Source organism: Drosophila mojavensis, unplaced genomic scaffold, assembly GCF_018153725.1.
Source record: "Drosophila mojavensis isolate 15081-1352.22 unplaced genomic scaffold, ASM1815372v1 contig_80, whole genome shotgun sequence".
NCBI classification, from domain to species: Eukaryota; Metazoa; Arthropoda; class Insecta; order Diptera; family Drosophilidae; genus Drosophila; species Drosophila mojavensis.
The window spans coordinates 7,611,729-7,634,089 of NW_025318906.1; the positions used below are offsets into that span (position 1 = coordinate 7,611,729).

Sequence of the window (22,361 nt, forward strand, 5' to 3'; positions counted from 1 at the left end):
TACCTGACTAGTTCAAAAACTTTGGCTCATGCTTAAATCTTTTGTGTGTAGTTAAATTGTTTTGGGTTTCTCTTTGTATTGAAATGTTGTAAATACATAGAAATAAATATGTATATACAAATAAATATATTTAAATAAATGTATAAAAATAAAAATAAATAGGTACATACATATATATAAAAAAATATATAAATAAATAAATAATACATATGTATTAAATGTATAAAAATAAAAGTATATAAGTACATACATATATATAAATAAATAATTCATTTCTCTGGATGACCTCTTTCCACATTATTTTGTTAACTATATAGCCACGCTCTATAATGCGTTTCCTGATTTAGGGTGCTTCTCTCTACTTGCTCTCTTTATATATTGCCTCGCAATTCTAGCAGCTTCTTCTAGTAACTCTCAAACTCTCAAGTAGTCACGCACACACATACACTGGTCCTTGATAAAAGGTCCACATGCCATCTCATTCTCTCTCAGCATGACCGTAGATCGCTTTCGCTGCTATGTTTGTCTCACTCTCATGGCATTTCAGTTTGAGTAAACTTAGTAGAGTTAATTTTCAAATTTCTCGTCTGTTTATAAAAACATTTACTTATGAGTAGATATATAATTTACAGGGTATCTCATAGTCTAGACTACTAAATAATACAAATTAGTTCGGCTAAAATTTTCTGACTTTGACTTGTTCATTCAACTACTACCAACTACCATAGTTTCAGTTTGCAGTATATTTGTAATTTACAGAGTATCTCACAGTCTGTCATTACTTTACTCAGCATAATGATTGTGCTTTTGATTGTACTTGGGTCAGTAGACGCTGCCAGCAACGATTTGTACCTACATTATCTGCGTGGGTGTGCGTAAATCTATGTGTGTGTGTGAGTGTGTATCTGTGTGCATGTGTGTGTCTTTTAGTTCTCAGCGTATTTGTTCAGATTTTGGTGTTTCTCCATTTTGTTAGTTTTTTTTTTTTTTTTTTTTTTTTTTTGTGTTTCGGGGCTATTTGCTCGGCTCCATCAGTTTGAGCAGACAGCTAAGTGATTTTCAGTCTGATATCGTTGGCCAAATGGCCAAGCATGTAATTTAAGAGCTGCCAAAAAGTTGGCCAAAGTTTGCTTTTCTTTTCATTCCTTTCGTTTCTTTTTTGCACGCTCTTGGCACCAAAATTTGCGCTGTGCCAAAAAATGGATTTCAACGGAAAAACTTAAAATTGATCAGTTGATGAAATTTAAATGGTTTGCAGCTTATGTCTAGGCTCTGCTCGGTAGCCAAATAATGTAATCAAGTTGGCAAAATCCATTCAGGCTCTAAGCAAAAGTTTTTAGCCTTTAAATATCTTAAGAATTTATGATGTGGAAAACCATTCGATTGCCAACACAAAAAAAAAGTTTTCTTTAGACGAAACTTTTAGTCAATGCAACGGAAACTTGCCTATTTCTATATATATTTTTTGTTGTATGCCAATAATCTCATTGTTTGAGGCGTGGCTGTAAGACTGTTAGTTATAGCCTGCTTTAGATGCGCCTTGAGATGCGCTCACAAATCCGAACAATGGCCAGAGACCAAGGGCAAACAAACAGCTCGCTGAGCGCTGCTTAGATTACGAAAGTTACTTTGTTTGAATTGCTAATTTCAGTCTTGCAGACAGCACAGGTGTGAATTTGCCGTTATTCAGCCGCCAAAGCAACTAAGTCGAAATAAAAATTCAATTTACGCCAACCGCAAAAAGTTCAGTGGGCCACAAATCAATTTTATCCGCTGGCAACGGCCACAAAGCGAAATGAAAAATGTTCAAATTTGAAGCAGGTAACAACTGCCTGAGTGAGCATAATGATGACTGACAGATACCCTGTGTGAGGGTTTTGAGAGTGGGTGTGGTTTACGTACAGTTTTATCTATTTAAGAAATTTGTTTTTATGCCAGCTACATATAAAGAGCTTTTGACAGGGGAAGTTAGCTTAGAGTTTTTTTTTTTTTTGCATAATTCAGAGTTATAAAGTTTTCGTATAGTTCAGAGAAAGTATATATATATATATAGACTCTCTAAATAAAATACAGAATAACTGCATATAATATATAAAAATACCTCAAATATTTTTCAAAATATTTGTATGTTATTTTTATTACAAAATATCATAAAATTTCTATTTTTTTTTTTTTAATATTTTTTATTTATAGTTTAGCCTAAGCTGAAACAATTTTGCTTTTGCTTCTGGCATTTTGTGCATAAAATATTTATGTTATGAAGGAAGCCTTTTAATGACCAAAACAAAATGCTTTTAGCAAGCGCAAAAAAAAAAAAAAAAAAAAAATTCACAAATTAAGCTGGCAACAAAGTTTAAATAAAATTACAAAATTTATGAAATATAAAGCAAAAGCATTTCAAATAAAATTGCATTAAAAAGCACTCGAAGAATTTCCTTGTTTTATATTTTGCGATAAGAAAACATTTTTTATGCCAGTTAAATACATTTTGAGAGCTGAAAATAGCCAATTAAATGTGAAAAGCAGATATAAATGAAAACCAAAAAGCTTGTTAAAGGAAAAGCAAAAGAAGTTTGGAAATTAATGAAAATCCTCTCAGTTAAATGAAAATCCTGCCGTTAAATGAAAATTAACTCAGCTAAATGAAATACCCGTGAATTGGCTTCAGCTTGAGCGCCTCTCTGAAGTCTTTCAAAGTTCTTTCAAGTTCAAAGTGTCGCTGATGGGGATAATGAAGCAGTGACAACTTCTTTTTTTTTTTTTGTCTCTTTGTTCGCCTGACCGGCAGCAGGAGCAGCAGGAGCAGCAGGAGCAGGAGTCGGCGCTGTTAATGTCGCATGCAAAAGGTTAAACCAGGCTGAGTTTTGTCGACCCGCATGCGATGTGGTCTTATGCAGTACGTCAGCTGAGGATTATGCGCATATGTTTTTATTTATTTATTTTGCTCCTACTGCTGCTTCTTCTTTTACTTCTGTTGTATAGCCATGCATATGAAAGCAGGCCATGCGACCTTGATAAATGGCTTTGACTATAATGCTACAAGCACATAAATATCAAAACGTGTCACACTTCTCAGGACTGTCAGGGCTTTACTCTACCGTTGATACCCTTGCTGCAGATGTCACAAGTTTCTGGTCCCGCAGGATACTAAAAACCGAAAAAAAAAAAAAACAATTTGAGATAATTTATTGAGCAGTATGAGAGTATGAGGCTGTAAACGAATTAGTAAAGGGCCACTGAGAGTACTTAAGCGTTTTATGCGATATGTGGCTTTGGTTAGTCATTTATGAATTATGATTAAAATATATGTATATATATATGTATATAATGATATGGCTTAAGCAGACAGGCGCACAGGTTTTTAGTAATCAGGCTTATGCTTTTGGGCTTGTTTAGTGCCTGCGAGAATTGCTACCTAGAGACTGCTACCTGATACGGGTGAGAGAGAGAGAGAGTGTGTGTGAGTTTGAGAGGCTAGCTTAGATTGTTGTCGCAGCTGACGCACTGGCAGCTGCCTATGCATAAATTTGTTAAATCAGAGTTTCCAGAATGTTGCACAAGCGTGCAAAAGTGTTTTGCCAAAAGTTGAAAGCTATGGAGTTTAACCGTAAATTTTGCTAAAATATCACAAACAGCGATTGTTCATGAGCTCAAACAGCTGCTGAACTAAAACAGCTCTTGAGTTCAAGTTTTCTTAGCAGATTAAATCTTGGCTCTCACAAGCAGATCTCTCGTATTAAAGAGAAGCACAATTAATGCATATAGAATGCTAGGAATTACAATAGTAGAAATAATATATACATATAGCACTCTCTAGTAGTTGTAGTAGTATGCCATAGTCGATGAGATTGTGATTAAGAGACGTTGACTGCCCAAAGAGTAAATGGCATGCGCCTTCTGAAATTAACATAAATTTTTATTTTTATTTTAAATTTTTTTTTTCTAGGACTCTGAAGTCCTTTAGCTCTAAGCCTTAACTAGGCCTCTCTGCTATTTATTAAAAAATCGTTAAAGATAAAAAATTGACTTTGATTTTTTAATTTTTAATTTTAATTTTTTTAACGATTTTAACTGGGGCTTTTAGCATCAGATTTTTAATGGCATACCTTTTCGGAAACATATTGATTTGTAACATTGATTTGTATCTATTAAAATATGTATAAGCTAGCAATACTTAAATACATCAAATTTAACGCCCTTTGCTTTCTTTTTTAATTATATTAGTATTTTTTATTATTATTTATGCTATTGTATTGTTATTCTCGCTCGATGCAGCCATAATATATACTTTAGCATAATATATATTGATATGTATAATAAATTGATTATACATTAGATATTTTATCATAGAGCTCTCGTGTCTCTCTTATTCATTCATCGAAGCCTAAATCAAATTCGTAGTTTTACAATTTATCAATTGAATCCGAAAAAAAGAAAATCCCAGACGTAGGCGTATTCGCCTCACTAACAGTAATCCTAGTCTATGCGATTTACATACTAAATGATGAGCTGCATAATTCTACTGTTGCCCGAGGCGGAAGCCAGAGTAAATATTAAAGTGTCTAGCACAATAGGAATAACAAATAAAAATCAAGCTTAAGCGCAGTAAGCGCGCTCTCCCACTAGGAACAACAGCAGCTCTCGGAATCACGCTCACAAAATTTCCGTAGTATTTACAACTCAAAGATGAGCGCATTCATTATTCGTTGAAATCGTTGAGTGAATTATTTATGTGCGCTTGGCCACACAGCCGACCGACAATTGTTGTTGGCATTTATGAGCCCAGGCTCAAGCCCAAGCAGAATGCCTGTTTACTCAGTCACTAACGAAATGGCGTTTCCGCAATGCCAGATGGCCTTAAATAAAGCTGAATAGAGGCAGCGCAGAAAGAAGAAAAAGGAATGTATGAATATAAAAGGTGAATGTAAAAGGCAAAGGTAAATGGCAAAAGGTAACAGCTACAGTTACATATGACGACCCACAAATGACGGAAGTCACGGCATACAAAACATGTTTCATATTTCAAAAGCTGTTCGCACTCAGCAGCAACAGCGAGCGGATGTGTCGCAGCTCTGCAGCAGGTGCGACAAGTTCATTAATTGATAAGGCTGTGCAGCTGCCTTAGCTCCACTCAGTGGCCAAGGCCATCAAGGCTCACACATCGATGCACGCTTTGCATATGTCAAGGATTAATGTTGACTAGAGTAAACATACATACACATACAAAACAGCTCGAGTTTCACCCTTGCTTGCAGCTGCAATCGTGATTAAACTGTTTGATATGCTGCCTGCTGATTGCTGCTTGCAGCATTTGCCATTTGGCTGCTATCCAACAATGAAAATAAGCAAATAATTGAAAATGTCAAGGGCTACTCGACTAGAGGATGCCGCGTGAACGAAAGCGTAGCTGTGGCATATGTGAGATGTGCATGAGAAGAGGAATAATGTGCGATAATTTATTAAAATATAATACATAATCAATTATTCTACCAAAAAAATGAAAATAAAATAAAGTTAATTAAAAAAAAAAAATTAAATTTACAATTAATAAAATATACTAAAAAATTAAAATTAAAAAAAGTAAATAAAAAGAAAAATAAATAAATAAAAAAAAAAATAAATAAAAAAATAAATAAAATTTAAAATAATTATTTAAAAATTAAAAAAAAAATATATATATTAAAAAATATGTGTTAAAAAAAATAATAATAGGTTTAGCTAAAGAACATTTTTTTGAACCTGAGCAATAATTCAGGGCATTCAAAAATGTATATATTTATTAAATTATTTATTTTTTTTTTTCGCCAGCTAAGAGGCCGAGAAAAGGCTCTTGAAATTTAGGGATAAATACAATATACTTATATATAAATATAAATCAGCATTTATATTTCCTTAGTTACTATTTTTAACAAAAATAGAAATAAAGAAAAATATAACACAATTGTTCTTTAAGTTCCTTAACTTTACTTTTCATTTGCTGCTTACAGGGTACAAAAGCTGCACATAATGTTCTCTCATTTATCAAAGACAGACGCACGACGATGTTTAGAATATATAAAACTAAACTATATACAAAATATATATATATATCTATATAGAGAGAGAGAGGGCTGTGAGCTGTGAGCTGTGAAGTGGAGCTGCTAAGCAGCAAAGCTGAAATTGAGTCGCGTGCTAAACTTAAATTTATTTTAAGGCGTCGCCAACACAAAGCATAAACACCAAAAGTGCATTAGAGTGGGAGTGCTGAACTAACAGATACTCTACATAATAAATGTATCTAAAAATTTCTAGAAAAATAGCAAATGAAATATTAATGCTGGATTTGCTTCAAGAGTTTCCATCTTAAGTTTTCAAGCTTTTCTTTATTAGATAGATAAACGATACATAAATCTATTATAAATTCTCTTGGCATTTGCAAGCAAAGCTTCGATTCCATTAGTATTCCTTGCTGTCGACTCCTAAAAATATTTGCATAAACATCTAACGCGCCTTTTTTCCCATTTTTCATTCGCTTAAAGACATCGTTGCTAAAAAGGGCGTTGGCCATCGTTTATGCTCATTCGGTTTGCTGGGGCTCTTTAATATGCAGCTCCATTTATAGCCCTTTTTTTTTTTTTTTGCCATTTTCTGTTAAGTTTGCAACATTTTCTTTTAGGACTTCGTAGATCATTCCCTGAAAATGCCGTACAACTGGTTAGCTTCATCTTCCATTTCTGGGTGCTCTGAGTGCTGCCTGCTTAAAATAGGGAAATAAAAGTCAGTCGCTAAAAAGTGGCCGTATAAAAGAAATTTTTATGTAGCCATGGTATAAAGTATACGAAATATACGAAACGAAATGCTACACTGACAACACTTAGCGAAAAAGTTCAGTTTTGCTGTGAGATTTCGACTTGAGGATATCCTATATATGAAGAAAAATTAGTTTATTTATTGAAGTCAAATATTTGTCATGTAATGTAGGATTAGAATGTGAATTGTGAGTATTGAATTCATTTTTTTCTTTTTTTAAATTTTGTAAAACATATATTTAGCCCTAAATTTGTATATTATAGCTTTTATATTACAAAATTTTTTTTTTCGAAAATAATATATATATTTATATTCTACAGATGTTTTGTTCTTGTGTTTTTATTTTTTTTTATTTTTTTTTTTATATATTTATTTTCAATCTGTCTTGTATAAAACAAACCCTTTTTACCCTGATTTCCCATTTTCAATGAGTTCAGGGTATACAAATTATTTTATCTCAAATTTAATGATATTTAACTTTGAATAATATTTTTTTTATTTATTTTTTTAATTTTCCTTAAATAAATGCCTCTCCATTTGATATTCATAAACTTAATATGCGAATATCGTAGCGCATATTTGTCCATTATTCATATATACCCTCCCATATAGCTATGAACAGGGCATATAACCGCAGCGTCATCATCATCAGCCGCAATGAAATTGGGGCAACAGTGGAAACTGAAAAGTGCGTAACACTTTAATTAGGGGTATTCCGGCGGCTTCATCTAGCCAAGCTGAAAGCTTGAGGAAGTGCTTGTTGGGTGTGTGTGTGTGTTTGTGCAAGTGTGTGTGCATGTTTGGGTATACTTAAGCCATTGTGTATTATCATTATGCATATGAAATGGGTGACAAGGAGAATACGCACAAATAGGCGCACCTCCGAATGTCGGAGATAAGCAGAGGCAAAAGGCTCATCACGAATTCATGAGCATTTAAAATGCTTTCATTTCAAATTTCATATAATTTGGCCTGGCAACGTGTTTACGAGCTACAGGAAAATAAAAAATAAAAAAAGATGTGACAAATGAAGAAAGCAAATTAAAAAACTTTCGCAAAGTTTATGAAGAAGACCCAAAAATGTTTTGATGGATTTGTCGAGTCAGTTGACTTGCTGAACTTTTGCATGTTGCACTCAATTAGACAACATGATAGGGAAATATAGAGAGTGTGTGAAAGAGGAAGAGACAAAGAGAGAGAGAGTGAAAGAGTGAGTGAGAGCTCAGAGTTCATAACGATTTATCACTGTCTCGCATGTCTACCAAGTCAATTGTCCATTTACAAGAGCAGCTGCCAGTTGATTGCGTTTAATGAATGCATTTTGCATTAAGAACGCAATGAGAAACAATTAAAATGTGTGACTGGCATAGTTTACATATTATTTTTCCTTTGCTGTTTTCTATTGCATCTTTTAGTTTTAAGCGAGCTATGCCAAGGCAACGAACGTAACGTGAAATTTGTTAAAAAAAAAAACAACACCAAAAACAAAAATAATCAAAAATATGTTAAACAAAATGCGAAAGGACAGTGAAAATTGTGCAAGTGCAATTGGTGAAGTGCATGAAGAGTATCAGTGAATACATATCTGAGAGATGACACAACACAATCTGCAATCGGTTAGTTATACAGCATTGGGCATGTCGGACGATAATCAAACGAATACGAACAGCTATTCGATGCCATCGATAGCATCGCCCACACGCGGCGCCAACGCACGCAATGTCAACTTCCACGAGGAGCTCAACGATTTGGCCGGCTATCCGCCGCAACAAATGCCGGCGGTGCGACGCTTCTCCAAATCGTTTTTCCAGCGGCCACGCTCCATGTCCGTCTGGAGTGACATAAGTCGCAGCAGCATGCGTCTGGATGAGAGGTAAGTCGGCGCTTCTAAAGCGAATCTCGTTTTCAATTCTGACAGCTCGAAAACGTGAAAGAGTTTCATCATAGCTCGGTTTCAGCACGAGTGCCTCGCATCGCTGACAATGGCAAAAAAAAAAAAAATAAATAAATAAATAAAATAAAATAAAAAAATAAAAAAAAAAATAAAAAAAAAAAAAAAAAAAAATTCTGATAAAGGTCTCATAAATATTTGCTTTTATTTTGCCGCGCATAGCTGCCACAAGCAGATACTCAGCCCTTGTTATTGTTATTCTCATTTCATGGCGTATAAAGGGAGAGCTTATCGCAGCGCACTTGTAAGCCATTTAGAAATTTACTTATTTATCCTGGCTGATTTTTTTTTATTGTTTTTTGCCCAGCTATTTTATCTGTAGACAAACTGAAGGAGTTTGTTTTCAGAAAATCCTTAAAGAATTTAAGCCTAAACTTTAAAAGGCGTAAAGTATATATATATATACGATATTCTTTAGGTTTACAATTACATTACATTTATTATGTTTTATTTATACAAATTTTATTTCAAAAATGCAATAAAAATAAAAATACGAGGAATAACGAAAAAAATTTAATCTACACAAATTTTGACAGAAATAAATGAATATATTTTAACCATAATTTAAGAATATTCTAAAATTTTTATAAATAAAGGAATATATTTTAGCCATAATTTAAGAATATTCTAAAAATTGTATTCAACTTATTGAAGTTGAAAATTTGTTTGTTTCCATTTATAAAAAATATAAAAATATATATTAGTGCTTTTATTGTTAATATTGCCTGTATTATTTATGTAAACCTAATTTACAGATAATTTAATTTAATTTAAAGATAAAAAAAAATCTTTCTAGAACAATATTTTGTATATTACTTATCTATTTTTTATTACTTATTTATTTTTTTTAAGAAAACCTATTTTTAATAAACAAAGATAAAATATTTAATTTAATTCTATTTCGATTAAATAAATAAAAACGCTTGCATGCAAAAAATTCCAAACATTTCCTTTAATTCATTTATTTTTATTTTTATTATTAAATTCCAATTTCTTTTTTTGTCACACATACTTTATTGCATTTCCTTTTTTTAATTTCGTTAAATAAAATGTATTTATTTGTCACATTTCAACGTTAATTTCGCCTTTGCATAAATGCAAAACAAATTAAATTTGAGGCGCTTTGGCAAATTCAAGGCGAATTGCGCATACGCCACGTTGTGCGGATGGCTGCGTCCTCTATAAAAAGTTAGAGTGGAATTTTGTGGACGACACAGGCCGTTGGCCACTTTAATTTGGTTGAAGCACTTGAAGTTTATTATCCTGTTATCCCGTTGTCTGTGTGATTATGGCTCAATCTCTTTTGCTACACTTTATGGCTTTAATGCCGTTTGACGCAAGGCTGAGCAAACTTTAACGAACATTTTCGTTTTTACTCACTTTATTGGTTGTATTGCGTAGGCGTGGCCATGGCCGTCGATGTGTCGACATTAATGCGCATTAGCCCGGCTAAGAGTCAAGGCTGCAAATAAATATTGATGAATGGGCTAGCAGATAGAGATAAAGTCTTATTGCCAAATGAGCTTAGTCAAAAATTGTGTTTTTGCAATTGGTGAGATTATTTTGTCTACATAAATTACAGAGATGTATTTATTTTGTATAACGCATTTGACTTTAATTTATCATAATTTTTTTTTGTATGGTTTTCTGAACTTTGCTCAAATTATGTGCACAGAGTTGATGGCGAGCTGTCATCAATCACATCCTGTGGCAGGATGTGTGCCGTATGAAAGCTGACTTAACATGCATGAAATGAATTTTTCAAGGTAAAATGCGAAATTTTTATTGATGAGGCGATAATTTAATTGAGATATATTGTGAGGTGTTTAATTATATCAAAATTGAAAATGCAAAAGAAATTTAAAAATTTATTGCTTGAAAATGAACTTTTGAATTTGATAGAAATTCATTTACATTCGTTGGGGCTCGTTCAGTTCAATATGCAATTTTCTTCCATAGCTTTAGCAAGGAATTTATTTTTTTAATATATGCATTCTATTTGTTTAATATAATTATTAAATTAAAAATTATTAAAAAATTCCTCATAAATATCTTTTATTTAAGTAATATAATTAATTTTTTAATATATACATTTTATTTTATTTTTACTTTTTAATATTAAATTCTAATAAAATTTATTATCTAATTTATTCTCAATGCATTCATTTTGTTTAATATAATTATTAAATTAAAAATTATTAAAAAATTCCTCACAAATTTTTACTTATGTCATATAATTAATTTTTTAATATATGCATTTTATTTTATTTTTACTTTTTATATTAAATTCTAATAAAATTTATTGTCTAATTTATTCTCAATAATTCCGCAGTAGCTAAAAACTTGCACTTGGTTAAGCGAAAATGAAAACAGATAAATGAAATAAATTGCCGCACATGCAACAAGAGGCGCTTGTACTACATATGCTTGCTACACCCAGCGCTCCGCCGCCACCGCTCCCCCCTCACCCAAACAGTTAAATACATAAATTTTGTGGAGAATGTTGAAAATTGAATATGTTTGTAATTGCATTGCGGCAATGTGAGGCAATGTGACTCTGTCTTGGCTAGAAGGGCTTGTGCATTTCACTGTCTGCCACGCCCACGTACACAGTAATTTCGTGTGTATGTGTGTGCGTGTTTGTGGCAATCGGCAGACTGGCAGCGGATGTGCAGCGCACAGCAACAGGAAGCAGGCGACGTTTTGTGCCTTCCTCCCGTCCAATTCCCACTCGGTCTATAATTTGTATGAAATATGAATTTGGGAAGGCTCAAGCGATACGTGGCTGCCAGACGTGTTGAGACGACTAGGCTGGCAGGCAGTCAGGCAGTCAGTCAGTCAGTTAGTCCGTCAGTTAGTGAGCCAATCAAGCAGTCAGTCAGTCCGTCAGTCAATCTGTAATTCGTTCATTCATTCAGCTTGTTTGCCTGTTTTTGGCAGTCACGTGCGCTGTGCAAACTTTGCGGTCCATCGCACAGTTCTGCAAATTTATGTCAGTAGCTGAAAACCACCTATAGATTGTGTGTGTGTGGGGGGTTTCTCTCTTTGTGTGTGTGTGGCAATTAGCGTAAATAACTCAATTATGCTCGCTTTTTGTCAGTATCATGGCTGCTCCTGCTGCTGCTGCAGCATCGACAAATTTTGATAGGTGATTATGTGCGCCGCCAGCTAATTGGCTTGTCATACTGCAGCTCATTGTATCTGTGTCTCTCTGTGCGACTTCTCTGCCTCTGTCTCTGTCTCTATGTCATCGGCTGCGTAAGGCTGCACTGACAGACATTGATTACAGTGATAAACATCAATTGGGCCTGTGCCAGCGGCGGCTGTGCCTTTCAGCTAGGCCATTTTTAGCCCATCATTAATTGAGTGGCTTTTAAATACCTTTTAATTACTTTTAAATGCCTGCAGTTGGAAGTGTTTAAATATTTTTTTTTATTAAATACGCTTAAAAATAATTTTATTTCTTTTTTTTTTACAGAAAACAGTATTTATTTTATTCATATTTTATTTGTTAATTTTATATAAAACACTTTTGTATACTTTATATATATTATATTTTATTCCTATTTATTTCAAATTAATCTTTTTATACCCTGAACCCATTTTCAATGGGAAATCAGGGTATAATGGTTTTGTTGAAATGTATGTAACAGGGAGAAGGAGGCGTGGCAGACCCCACAAAGTATATATATTCTTGATCAGGGTGACGAGCTGAGTTGATTTGGCCCTGTCCGTCTGTCTGTCCGTCTGTCCGTCTGTCCGTCTGTCCGTATGTATGAACGCGTCGATTTCAGAAGATATAAGAGCTAGAGACTTCAAATTTTTTTTAAAATGTCCGTAATTACAGCGCGCATATCAAGTTTATCATTAAAAATCGATAACTCATCTCGATATTTTTTTATCGATAAAAACCCTTATCGAAACCCAGTTATAAAAATTATATCTTCTACACCTTTATTGCTAGAGTCTCCAAATTTTTAATGTATGCTTATATGCAATTTATACAATTTCGGTTTTTGTTAAAATTTACCCCCCACCTCTAAATTCACCCCCTCACCCTCTTTTTTGTAAAAAGCGTATTTCAAATACTAGAGACTTGTGCTTTGGCAATTACATGCATATTCATGTTATAATCATAATCTAAAAGTTTCATGAAGATCGTACGTCCATAAAAAAAGTTATTAAACAATTAAGTTCTCATAGTAAGCGCACACTGCAGCCCATGCGTGTTTATGCATGGTTGCTTGTGTGTGTGTGTTTGTGTATGTGTGTGTGTGTATGTGTGTGTGTGTATGCGTTTGTGTATGTATGCGTGTGTGTGTGTATGTGTGTCTGTATGCGTGTGTGTGTATGTATGCCTGTGTTTGCGTACTGTGTGTGTGTGTGTGTGTGTGTGTGCGTGTTTCTTGTGTAAGCTGAAAGTCGCGAAAAAGTATTGAAATATCTATTGCTCCAAGGGTTCAGGGGATCTCGTAGTCGAGCAGTCTCGACTAGAGCTTTCTTACTTGTTTTTATTTAATATTGGATAAAATTCTTGCCATAAACTGAAAACTTGCTGCATTTCCTTTTAATAATTAAAGAAAAATGTTGTTAATTTATTAATATTTTGGCTGTTGATTTTATATAAAATTTTTATAAAAGTTTTATATTCATTTTGTATATAAAATACAATGTAATTTGTTTGTATAATTCATCATTATGCATAAATTAAAAATAAAAATGAAAACTTAATTTAAATAAAATAAATTGAATTAAACATTTTTTTATTTTATTTTATATAATATACCTTGGCATTTTTTTTATAATGATCATTTATGCATAATATTTAAAATTAAAATAAAAACTTATTTTTAATAAAATAAAATGAATTAAAATACTTTTAATAAACCTAAAACTGGTTATTAAATAAAAAATATAACAAATAAGCTTAAAAATTATTTAATACTTTTAAATTACTTAATATTTCCATAATATATATAAAACAAATGCCTTTAAGGGCTTATAAAATTTTTTCAGTACCAGCTTAATCTTCAAAGAGCTTTTCCATGAAGTCTCTTGTTATTTAGTAGTTTTCCAGGAAATTTAAATTTTCCCAATAAACTTTTCCAATACATGGTTTTGCTCTCTGTGTGGCTATTGCTTTGCAATATAATGCTTGTCACACAGCAAAGACATAAAATCCTTTAAGAAAACACAACACCCGAGACACTTAGACCCACACACACACATACACACACAGAGACATGCACACCCATGTCGAGTATATAAAAACACACTCACTTGTGGCTCATATATCAAGAGCTATTGAAAAACATTAACAGCACGCTTCCTTCCGTTAAGCTGCTTGGCCCCAGCCTTTTAGCAACGCCCCCAATTCAGGTGTTTACTTGGCGCTGGTCAAGCGACTTCTCCCCTGCTTCTCACAATTCCCACTCAACTTTCTATTTATATATCTAAAACGACTTACTTTTTATTTCTCTCTCTCTCTCTATATCTTTTTAGGTGAGTGCTTTTGGTCTTAGGAAGCTGTTGGCCCAGCCATAAACATTTGTATGTAATTTATGAGCGCAACGGTACGTATGAGTAATATGCGCCATTAGGGCACCTAGCTGCCTGGCATTAATTGTAAGCATCTTAAATTGGGCGTAGCCTAAGGAAAATAAAATTTGCTAGCGGAACTGCAGCAAAGTCTCTAAAAAAATATTCAGTGTATAAAATGAAAAACATTTTTTGCATCTAATTTGGTAGGCAAACTGTCTGTGACATGCGGTTGACGGGCTGCGCCTGCTTAAGATGTTAACGGCAGCAGGAGGCAGCACAGCCGTCAGCAGTCAGTGTGGGCGTGGCAATTGTTGTCACTTTACGAGCAACTTTTGTCGCCATCATTTTGTCTTACCTGCGTGCGTGCGTGTGTGTGTGTGTGTGTGTGTGTGTGTGTGTGTGTGTGTGTGTGTGTGTGTTATTCTGCCAGCATCTCTAAATGATATGTGGCCTGTCGCATTCGGCTTGCGCTGCCATGCGTTGCCTTTAACTGCGGCTGTCAGCATTTGGTATTGTTTGTGTATTTTATTTTTTATCTGAAACAACAGCTGCCTGACTGCTGGAATAACGAGTAACCCAAATGTCTTTTACTTTTAGGCCGAATGCGTATTTTGCCTGAGGTGCCTAAAGAGTGAAAGTCTATTTATTTGAAAACCGAAATGGTTAAAAGAGTTTTGCTGGAAATAAATTATGTTTTTCGGGGAGGGGAAGGAGTTTCTATCTAGAAACAGCAATATTTTATGGTCGAAAAAGTGTATGTGAATTGGAAGGTGTGCTCTAATTTATCAAGTTTTTAATTACCGTGGGCTGTTATCATATAAGAAAGACGTAGATAAATTTGTGAATGGAAACATAGAGACTTTGATATATAGTAGATGTAGAATTACTGTAGTGTTCGGTATTTTAACTTATTGATTCAAGTGAGTCTAAGTTTTTATATCCAGGATCATGCATAAATTTAAGCTTCATTTACTTATTTTAAATTTACATATACATGACAAAAAAATAATTTGAAATCTTAATCGAATATTTGAACATATTTTATTTTATTAACATTATTTTTATTGATATTTATCGTTTTTTTTTGTTTTTTTACAAAAATCATTTTTAAAATATTAATTACTGATATTTGAAAATATTTTATTTTATTAACATTATTTTATTGATATTTATTATTTTTTTTTTTTTTTTTACAAAAATCATTTTACAAATATTAATTACTAATATTTGAACATATTTTATTTTATTAACATTATTTTATTGATATTTATCATCTTATTTTTTATTTTTTATTTTTTTTACAAATATAATTTTTCAAATATTAATTACTGATATTTGAACATATTTAATTTCTATAAATTATATATGTATATATAACATAAATATATGCACATTTATTTATTTATTTATTTTTTTTTATCGTAAAGAAAATAAATATTTTTATCCACTAAATATATACTTGTAGATAATATTTTATTTTATTTTATTTTTTTTTAGTGTAGAAATTATTTTAAATAAATCGCTGATTAAAATATATGAAAACATAAGCCAACGCTATGAGCAGCTTGTTTGGTTGGCATAACCTTTGCTTCAGAGGGTAGCTTAGCTGTCATAGGGGAATATTATGCTATGGCAACAGCTGCTGACAGAGCAAATACAAATGTTTTCTTTTTTTTTTATTTATTTTTTTTTTGTGCCACAAAGCATGTTGGCATTGCGGACATATGCGACAGAGCACAGTGCTTGGGGCATTCCATGGCACAGATCTTATAAGGAATGGAATATATTTTGCTAAAAACAGATTTAAATTCAAGAAAAAATATTGCAAATTCTTAATCTAAAAACATATTAAAGCTGGATCTAATCAAAAAGCTTATAGAAACATTGTACGACAAACGAAATTAGCTTAATATGCTGAAGCCATTCAAAAGCAAATAAACACACGCACACACACACACACACACACATACACTTTGTGTGAATTCAATTGAAAAATTCCGTTGCCTGCTCTGAGGCGCTGCCCTAAAAATCTCATTTCGTGCGCGTCGCGACGCTGCACTATGGGGAATTTTGCCGTTTTTCGGGTATTTAGTCATTTTTGCGAAGTATGAAAATTTATAATTTTTTTATGTTAACATCTTAATAAAACTCCAAACTTTAAGGTACTGTACCCAAAATGTTGAATAACAGTCCACTGTTAAGCCTAACAGCTGTTAAAGTCAGCTGTTATCTTCGAAAAGCATTTGCCTTCAGCTTACAATTTGTGTTAGCCGATTTTCAAATCATCGTTATTCAATGACCAGACATTATTTTTGAGAAATTTAAAAAGGATATGAATTTTTAGGGCTTCTACTATGCGTTGGCTTAAAAACCAATTGATGTTTGAACTTATTTTAATCATTTATTGTATAATTAGCAAATGTTGTCAAATTTCATTTCTTGTAAATAAAATTAAACTTTGCAAAGACATATAAAACAGCCACCAGGGCGCACCAGTGTAATTCGAATTGCATGTTATAGAGTAATCAATTGGGATCTTAGTGCCTTTGTCTCCAATGTGCACTTTTGCGCACAACCGGCGCAAATCAATTTTTAGCAGGTGACTATGAGCTGACCTGTGTGATATTTGGCTCAATGAAAAAGGCAACTCTAACCAAGAAATAGTAATTGTGATTTTGAAACTAAATAAGACTAATATTGATTCAACTTATAAATGATATTAAAAAAGCAAAAGCCGCTTTTTTGCCAAAATATAAATTACAAATGGAAGAAATGCAGCAGGAACAAAAAACTAGCTGACAACTATGAATGACTGCCTATGACAGCAAATGTTTATAAAAATAATTGTTCATTTGAGGCAGATTATGGAAAGTACTGTTCATCCTGTAGGCTTTTTTGGTAAGGAAGCGTCTGATTTGCCCAACCAGGTCTATAAATCAGACTAATTTCATCATGCATGAGAGCATGAGAGCAGAATCCATAATTTCGCTGATGGTTTTTAACAATGGATACATCTGATCAGATTATTTCTTCGGCAAATCTTTAGAAAAGAGTTTGAAAGCATAAAGGTCGCTGTCTAATGAAGTTGTACGTATTGTATTATGTAAAGTTGAAGGCACAATTAAATCAGTTGAAGAACCCGAATTTTTTTAGCGGATCAATATTTCTGGCTGATTTGGAACTCGAAACTGAAGAAAACTAATTTCGATTTTATGAAAGTTCGATTGTTTTCAATTAAAATTATTATTTTAAAGTATGAACAAGCAAAATTCTTAAAAAAAAAAAAAAATTTTTAATACAAAATTTTAATAAATTTTTTTTGGGTGGGCGGTGACACGCCCATTTTTCTAAAATATATTTCTGATGGTATACATATTAATAATACAAAAACCGGATCAAAAAATCTGGCTTAGTTTTTAAGTTATTAATTAATACCCGATAATTTGGATTTTTCCCCATAGTGCGCTGGCCTCGGGCACCTCATAAGATTTGATTAAATAATTAATAGCATTTAATGGCTCAATGCCAGCGCAGCAACAAGTATTAAATGGAATTGTGCCACCAGCTTAAGACAAATTAATTTTTAAACAAAGAAAAGAAAATTAAAATGAAAATTTCCTACTCGTGTGTTTGTGAGTTAATTTAATTTTATTTCCGCTTTACAACTGACGCATTGCGTGTTTGCAATTAATTAGCGCCAAGCGCCAAAGCAGAGGGCAAATTTTTAATGTGCTCCAGTTTTGGGGTCGCACCCACAACTGCAACAGTGTCGTTGTTGTTGTTGTTGTTGCTGTTGCTGTCAATTATGCTGCTGCTGCAATCTGCATTTGGCTGTTATCTGTGGCAAAACGTGTGCAGCAGGTGAAGGCCGCCGGTTCAACAGTTCAGACTTAAATGGCAAAACATTTCGTAGAGCACATCGCAAATGACCTTGGGTAACCGAGAAGCTGGGTTTATATATTATGGGGTGTGGCGCCGGTTGCCAAATCATCTATGCGTCCAGACAAATATATACGCTTAACATTACGCATCATAATGCGCTGCACGCACACACACACATACACACACACACACACTCTACGCTACTCTCAGAAATCCCTTTGAACAGGCTGTTAACTGCGCTGCTTGCAGCGCTGCTACTGCGACGTTAACGGCGGCTGCTGTTACTACTTCAATCGCTCTCTCGCGCTCTCTTTAATGGCTGTCCTCTGTGCGCTCTTAGCTGGCCACGTGTTTGCGCTGCTTTCTGCTTTGTGCTTGTTATTCGCTGCGTGAGCGCTAACGAGAGCTTGTGCCTGTTGCAGCGTTGCCAGACTGTGCAACCTCTCTCACACACGAGCATACAATAACTGGTTAACGGCTATCCTCTGCCTGTGTTTCCCCACTTTGTGTGCTTGGTTGAGTGTGAGCAGTGCGAGCTTTTTGTGTAGAGTTGTAATGTGCGTGCAGTTTGCCAGGGCGTGCAACAGATGGCGCTTTGGATTATTATTCAAATACAAGACAATTAAATTCTGACTTTATTTAGTTATATATATAAAAAAAAAAAATAAATAAATAAACAAATAAAATTAAATAAATAAATAAAATAAAAATAAAAGAACACAAAAAATTGAAAAATACTAAATAAATAATAAAGTAATTTTGAAATAAAAAAAATACATAGAAATTATTAAAAACAAAAACCTTACATAACACAAAATATTAAATAAATAAGAAATAAATCTTATTATTTTTTAAATTTTATTTTATTTATTTATTTTTTTGAATGGACTTTTCAGTATTCTTTTTTTTTGTTTGTTTGTTGTTGTTTTTTTTTTTTTTTTTTTTTTTTTACTTTCATGAACTTTTTTCTATTTAATGAATTGAATACAAAATATAAATGAAAATAGTATAATAATAATTTAATATTTTTGTAATACTAGTATATTATAATATTACATAATTTAATTTTCTAAACATTTTCTGATGTGTCTAAGTGATTTATACATGTCAATAAATTAATTTAAACTCCTTGCCAATTCTTGGAGTAAATTTTAAAACATGGAATAAGCTCATCAGCCAAGGATGCTAAGCATATTATAGTTTGGCTATCTATCTGCTTAAGTTGTCAATTGGGGCCACAGCCAACTTATGCATAAAATATTTTCAATAATAAAACAAAATAATCAGCCAATTATGGCATAAATATGTCAATAATAATGATAGGCCAAACAATAAGCAACAAGAACAATAACAATAAACGCAGCAGCAGCCGAAGTTGTAGTCGCAGTAGATGTAGGCCGCAATCAAAACGATTGGCGTAAGTCGTAAGGAGCAGACATCCTTTGCCAAGACCGAGGCTGGGCTATCATTGTCATCAGCATTAAGGCAGGCAGATAGCTATAATGTTTGCTATTGTTATTGTTGTTGTTGTTGTTGCTGTTGTTGTTGCTGTTGCTGTTGGCATGCTAACAGGCTCTAACGGCAGAGGACGATTAAGATGCAAAGTGTATATTAGTATGTTAACACTCAGCACTCAACGCACAGCTCGCCCTGGCATTGTCAATGCCAGCCCGTTACACTTGACTTGACTTGACTTGACTTGCCTTACGTTGCCTTGCCTTGCCTTGCCTAGCCCTACATTGCCTTGTCCTGGCTCTGACTCAAGGCAGCTGCTGTCCTGCGTGTTCACTCTGCCTATTGGCTGACTGCCTTCCTGTCGGCCAGCTTGAGTGGCCATCCAGCTGCTGTGTTTGGCATTTCGAATGGAATTCAGGCGTAACTCTCTAGCCTAGAGCAAAAGGGAAATGGCGATATATAGCTGTTGCCCTTTCACATTGATTTATTGGTCCAGCAGTGGCTCTTGTACATTGTTTTGGCTTCACTTGGCTTCACTTTGCCTTTCCTTGCTTTGGTTTGCTTTGCTTTACCAGCGCCCCGACCCCATCTGGACACACGCTGTTTCTGTTTGGCTTTGGCATTATGACATTTATCGTTGTTTACATTTGTCATTTTATCTGAATTGCATGGCAATATATGCCACACTCCATTAAATAAATAACATTTAATATATTTTTATTGTTCGGCGAACAGAGAAAATATCAAGCAGCTTTATTTCTACCCAGTTGATAAGCAATTTGTGTGTGTGTGTGTGCGGTCGACGCATTGTCAATTAATGTAATATTTGCATGCGTCTTGTGGCGCCACCTGTTGAGCGACTGTGGCAGCCGATGTGACTGTTTGTTGGACTTTTAAATTTAATTAGAGCCTTAAATGATTTGCGGTCGTCGCTGCGGCTGGCACATTGTCTGCTCGCTCCACATGACACTGGAATAAATGTCGAGCTGCGGTCATAAATATGACAACGTCTAGCGTTAATTAGACTTTCAGCTTGTTAACAAGTTTTCATTGTTGTTGTTGTTGTTGTGCTTGTTTCAGAATTGTTGTACTGTTATCGTTTGTCTAGTTCAAGTGGAAATTACAAGGGCAATGGGAATGCTCTAACAGATCTGCCTAATAATTGGGAAATAACAAAGTGGGTTGTCTTTTCTAGTACCCAACAGAGTATATTTAATTACAGTAATTATTAATTAAACATATTTTGTAAAATAAATGGGTGCAAAATACATACTGAACAACTCTAAAAAAATTGCATGCATATTTCATTTAAAATAACATGTTAGGATAAAAAAGTAACATTATTTATATAAAAGGAAGGAATTTGCTGTAAATATAAGTTCATTTCATAACTCTATAATTATCTTAATAGTAACGAGAATTATGTATACATATATTATATTTTTATTTATTTTTTTATTTTATAATATTATAATTTACTTCTATTTTACAAAATGAATTCTTTAAATGCATAGCCTAAAGAAGGAAAAATTATTTTGTATATATTAATAAAAAAAAAAAAAAAAAAAATAATAAAATTTTATAGATTATTTAATTTAATTCATTAAATTTTAATTTATATAATGAATATTTAAATTGTATGTTTTTTTCTATAAATTTAGAATTTGATAATATTCTATTTTTTAGTTCTTTCTATAAATATAAGCGCTGAAAACTACATTTATTAATTCGGAAATTGAAACTATTCATAAAATTGATAATATTTGATATTCATGAATTCTCTAACTATACCATATATATTATATTATTTATTAAATTAAAGTATTCTTATTTAAATGCAACTATAGGTTAAATTTATTAACTCATGTTTATTTGATATATAAATTCTCAAATTTCAGCAAACGTATGCTTCCATGCTTGAGCAAATTATTATTAGCATTGCAATTAAATTGAATATCAGATATTTTTATGCTTTCCACATCTTATGCCAAAAGTAATGTATTAAAAATTTATATTGACCAATTCATATTTCAAGCTTAATTTTCTTATTAATACATAAATAATTAATCGGTTTTACTTTATTTATATGGCCGGCAACTAATCGTATGCGCAATGTCCCCTAACAGCGCCAACTGTTAACTTAACAGCATGCTAACAGAGCTGCCTGTAACGTGCGAGCTTTCGTGTTCATTCGCTCTCTCTCTGTTCTGGTCAGTAAAAGCTCTCATGTAGCGTCTTTCCTTTCTATCTGTTTGAATGTCCTGTTACGATGTTACGCATACGCCGCGTGTAACATTCGCTCGGCTCGAGCGTTAACAGCTCTCGGGGCATTATACAATGGCAGATGTCGATGTCGCTTGGCGGCGACATCGGGTTTTAGTTTGCTTTTATACTTTGCACATGAAACATGTGATTTTCACTCGTAACCTGTGTGCGGCCGCCTGTTCAAGCAATTTCCTTCAAACGTTTTTCCCGACCACACACACACACACAGAGCGAAGTGTGTGCGTCTGTGTCGTCCGTACGTGCGTGTGCCAGCGTGTGTGTGTGTGCGTGCGTGTCTTCTTCGTGTCGTGTGCGTGAGCGTGACATTTCTTCGTGCCAAAAAAAAAAAAAAAAAAAAAAATTTTGAAATTCGCGCAAATGTTGCTTATTAAACTTAATTAAACTCATTGAAAATTTAATTGACTAGCGGATTAAATTTTAAAAATAATAAAAATCAAAAATTGATCTAATTAAATTT

General features: G+C 33.2%; 1 protein-coding gene across 6 annotated transcripts in view; it reads left to right on the forward strand.

Annotated features, from left to right (window-relative positions):
• Nucleotides 1-22,361, forward strand: part of LOC6579046 (potassium channel subfamily T member 2) — a 158,416-nt gene that overhangs the window by 41,283 nt on the left and 94,772 nt on the right. For 3 of the 6 annotated variants that reach the window (XM_044010412.1, XM_032729555.2, XM_044010420.1), the window contains exon 2: nucleotides 8,205-8,662. The exons of the other annotated variants lie outside the window; for them this stretch is intronic. In XM_044010412.1, coding sequence (XP_043866347.1) covers nucleotides 8,382-8,662 — 281 coding nt within the window. In that variant the 5' untranslated portion in view covers nucleotides 8,205-8,381. The remainder of the gene's footprint in view (nucleotides 1-8,204; nucleotides 8,663-22,361) is intronic. 6 annotated transcript variants of the gene reach the window in all.